Source organism: Plasmodium gaboni, chromosome 14 (genome assembly GCF_001602025.1).
Source record: "Plasmodium gaboni strain SY75 chromosome 14, whole genome shotgun sequence".
Classification (NCBI taxonomy): domain Eukaryota; phylum Apicomplexa; class Aconoidasida; order Haemosporida; family Plasmodiidae; genus Plasmodium; species Plasmodium gaboni.
Genome location: NC_031494.1, coordinates 302,015 through 305,028, shown reverse-complemented (window position 1 = coordinate 305,028; position 3,014 = coordinate 302,015). Strand labels below are relative to the sequence as shown.

At 19.4% G+C, this 3,014-nt stretch overlaps 1 protein-coding gene across 1 annotated transcript; it reads right to left on the bottom strand.

The window, feature by feature from the left end:
- Window positions 1-1,094: 1,094 nt before the first annotated feature.
- On the bottom strand, window positions 1,095-3,014 carry PGSY75_1409900 (cytidine diphosphate-diacylglycerol synthase; the record flags this gene model as incomplete). The annotated part of the gene is made up of 1 exon (XM_018787804.1): window positions 1,095-3,014. The coding sequence occupies one exon, from the start codon at window positions 3,012-3,014 to the stop codon at window positions 1,095-1,097; it is 1,920 nt and encodes a 639-aa protein (XP_018639176.1).

Below are 3,014 nucleotides of genomic sequence, written 5' to 3'. Positions count from 1 at the left end.
AAATATAAAATATTTTAATTATATATTATTTGGTTTTTTTTTTTTTTTTTTTTTTTGTATACATAAAGTTCATATTTATTATTAATAAAATGTATATGTAAATATAATTGATTATATATATATATATTTTATTTTATATTTTTGTTATAAGATTCTATGAATCATATATTTGTAAGTATATTTATATATTTATTTATATTATTATTTTTTTTTTTTATGTGTATCTTCGACAAGAACATATATGAAAGAATTCGTTTTCTAGTTACACTAAAATAAAATGTTGGACACCTCATTAAATATATTACGATGAAATAAATACACTTCATATAGTATTTTAACTTTACAACATATAAATGTGTATACTTATAATTATATATATATATATAATTATACATATATATTTTTTTAATTTATGAAGAAAGAATTAAATTTTCAGCTTTCAAAGTTATTAATAAAAGAAAAATTGTATCATTTAAATTTACATTAAAAAAAAAAAAATATAATTCATACAAATAATAAGGGGTTGTTTTTATATTTTGTATTATAAAAAAAAAAAAAAAAAAATAAAAAATATAATAATAAAAAAAAAAAAAAAAAAAAAAAAAAAAAAAAAAAAAAAAAAAAATAAATAAAATATATATATATATATATATATATATATATATATATATATATGTGAGTATAAATTAAAAAGGGAAAAAAAAAAAAAAAAAATACAAAATGTACATAATGTGTTATTAATAATTACTACTACATATAAATAGGTATATATGCATGTGTGTATTTTTTTTTTATTTTATTTTTTTTTTTTTGTTATATTTAATACACACATATTATAAACACATAATGAATTAAACGAATTTCTTGTAATCAATAAAAAATAAATGTAAAGTTTATGATTATGGTGCACACATATACCTACACAATATATATATATATATATATATATATATATATATGTATATAATATGTCAGTAGGTTAAATATTCATGAACAGCAATATTATCTAATTATATAAACCAATTGGCATTTAATATATATATGTTGACATTTGTTTGTTTTTTATTTTTTTATTTTTTTATTTTTTTTAATTTTCAGTTGTTTGGAATTTTTTTCTTGTCAGTACAAGCTTTATCTATATTTGGCCTTTTGTCCTTTCGTATTTGTATATCATTTTTATTACTGTCTGTACATGATTTTTTTCTTTTTTTATCTACCATATTTTTGATTTGATTAAATAGTCTAATTATTTCTTTATGATCTAATTTTTGTATAGATTCAATAAGTAGATCATATGAATATATACCTCCTTTAATTTTAACAAATGTTTTCATATAAATATAAGTGAACATTCCAATAAAAATTTGGCAATCGAATCTATCTGTAACACCTCCATGACCTGGTATGGATTTGCCAAAATCTTTAATTTTAAGAGCTCTTTTAAATCCAGATGCAAAAAATCCACCGAAAGGAGCTAAGAATGCAGCAAAAAGGCTTAACATAAGGCCATGAAATAACATTTTACTATAATAAATATTTTTGATAGATATGAGAGAAGAAATATGTGTAGGTACTTCATATACTTTTTGTTGAAATATAGGATTAATATCACAATCAATATAATTCCATGATACAAATGGTTTGAATGTAATATATTTTTGTGGGCAGATAAAAAATTTATATTTTTGTAAAAAGTATGTTATTAAAATACCCCATACAATAGTAATAATTGAAGAACCTACATATCCTTCCACTGTTTTTTTAGGTGATAATTGTATTAATCTTGTTTTTCCAAATAAGATACCAAAAACATAAGCAAAAATATCATTAATAACAACTGATGATACAGGTACGATGAACCATATCATACCAGAATAAATATTTGCTATATGCATTAGAGATTGTGTTACTATAAATAAAGAAGATAATAATATTATTCCTATTTGTGAAAATTGATACTTTAAAGAAAACTTCCTTAATGATAATATAAACCATACAAATCCAACAAATGCTAATATAAACATATTTATTGAATGATATGTTAATAAAAATTTATATAAAGGTATTTGATGTTTTAATTTTGGTATAACCCATGGTATACCTAATGTTATAATTGTCAAAAAAAACCAATACCATCTAATATAAAATATTTCTGGTAATTTTTTATCTTTATTTTCTATACTTTTTAAAGATATTATCTCTTTATATAAGGTTGTTACTAATATTAATACTAATAATGAACAATAAAAATGTCCAGCTCCTAATATTATAAAATATATTAATATTAATATAAATGTCCATTGTAATCGTATTTTAAAAGTTTGAAGTTTTGATTCAAAACTATCCGAATTTATTAGATTCGTATTATTTTGTAAATTACTATTACTACTTGTACTTTGTTTTGATCTATTAGAATAAAAGCTGTTTTTACTATTATAACCACAAAATCGGGTTAAACTAGAAAATATACCATTATTATATTGATGATTATTATTATTATTATGGTTGTTATTTTTTAAATTTACAATATCTTTTAATGGTTTTATCTCTTTAAAATATTTCATATCTTTTAAATTCCTCCTCCTTTTACATTCTGAATTTCTTATATTTTTCTTTTTAAATTCTTCTTCATATTCAAAACTATCTAATTTATATATTTCATCATTTATATTATTATTAATACTGTTCATACTATTAGCATGGTTCAAACTGTTAGTATTACTTATATTCTTAATATTATCATTTTCATCATCATTATTTATCATGCTTTCACTTTTTTTCTTTCTATTATTATTAGAAATTTTTACTTTATCTATATTTTCTATACCTCCATTAGTGTCCTCTAAACTTTTGCTTTTACTTCTTGTTTTTATTGTATCCCTTTTTTCATCAACACTTAAACTCTCAGTGCTCTTCTTCCTCTTTTTATCATCAAGAACTCTATCATCAATAAAATCGTTAGAGTTACTATTTGCGCATTTATTTGTCATTGTTTTTGAATTCTTTCTTGGCAT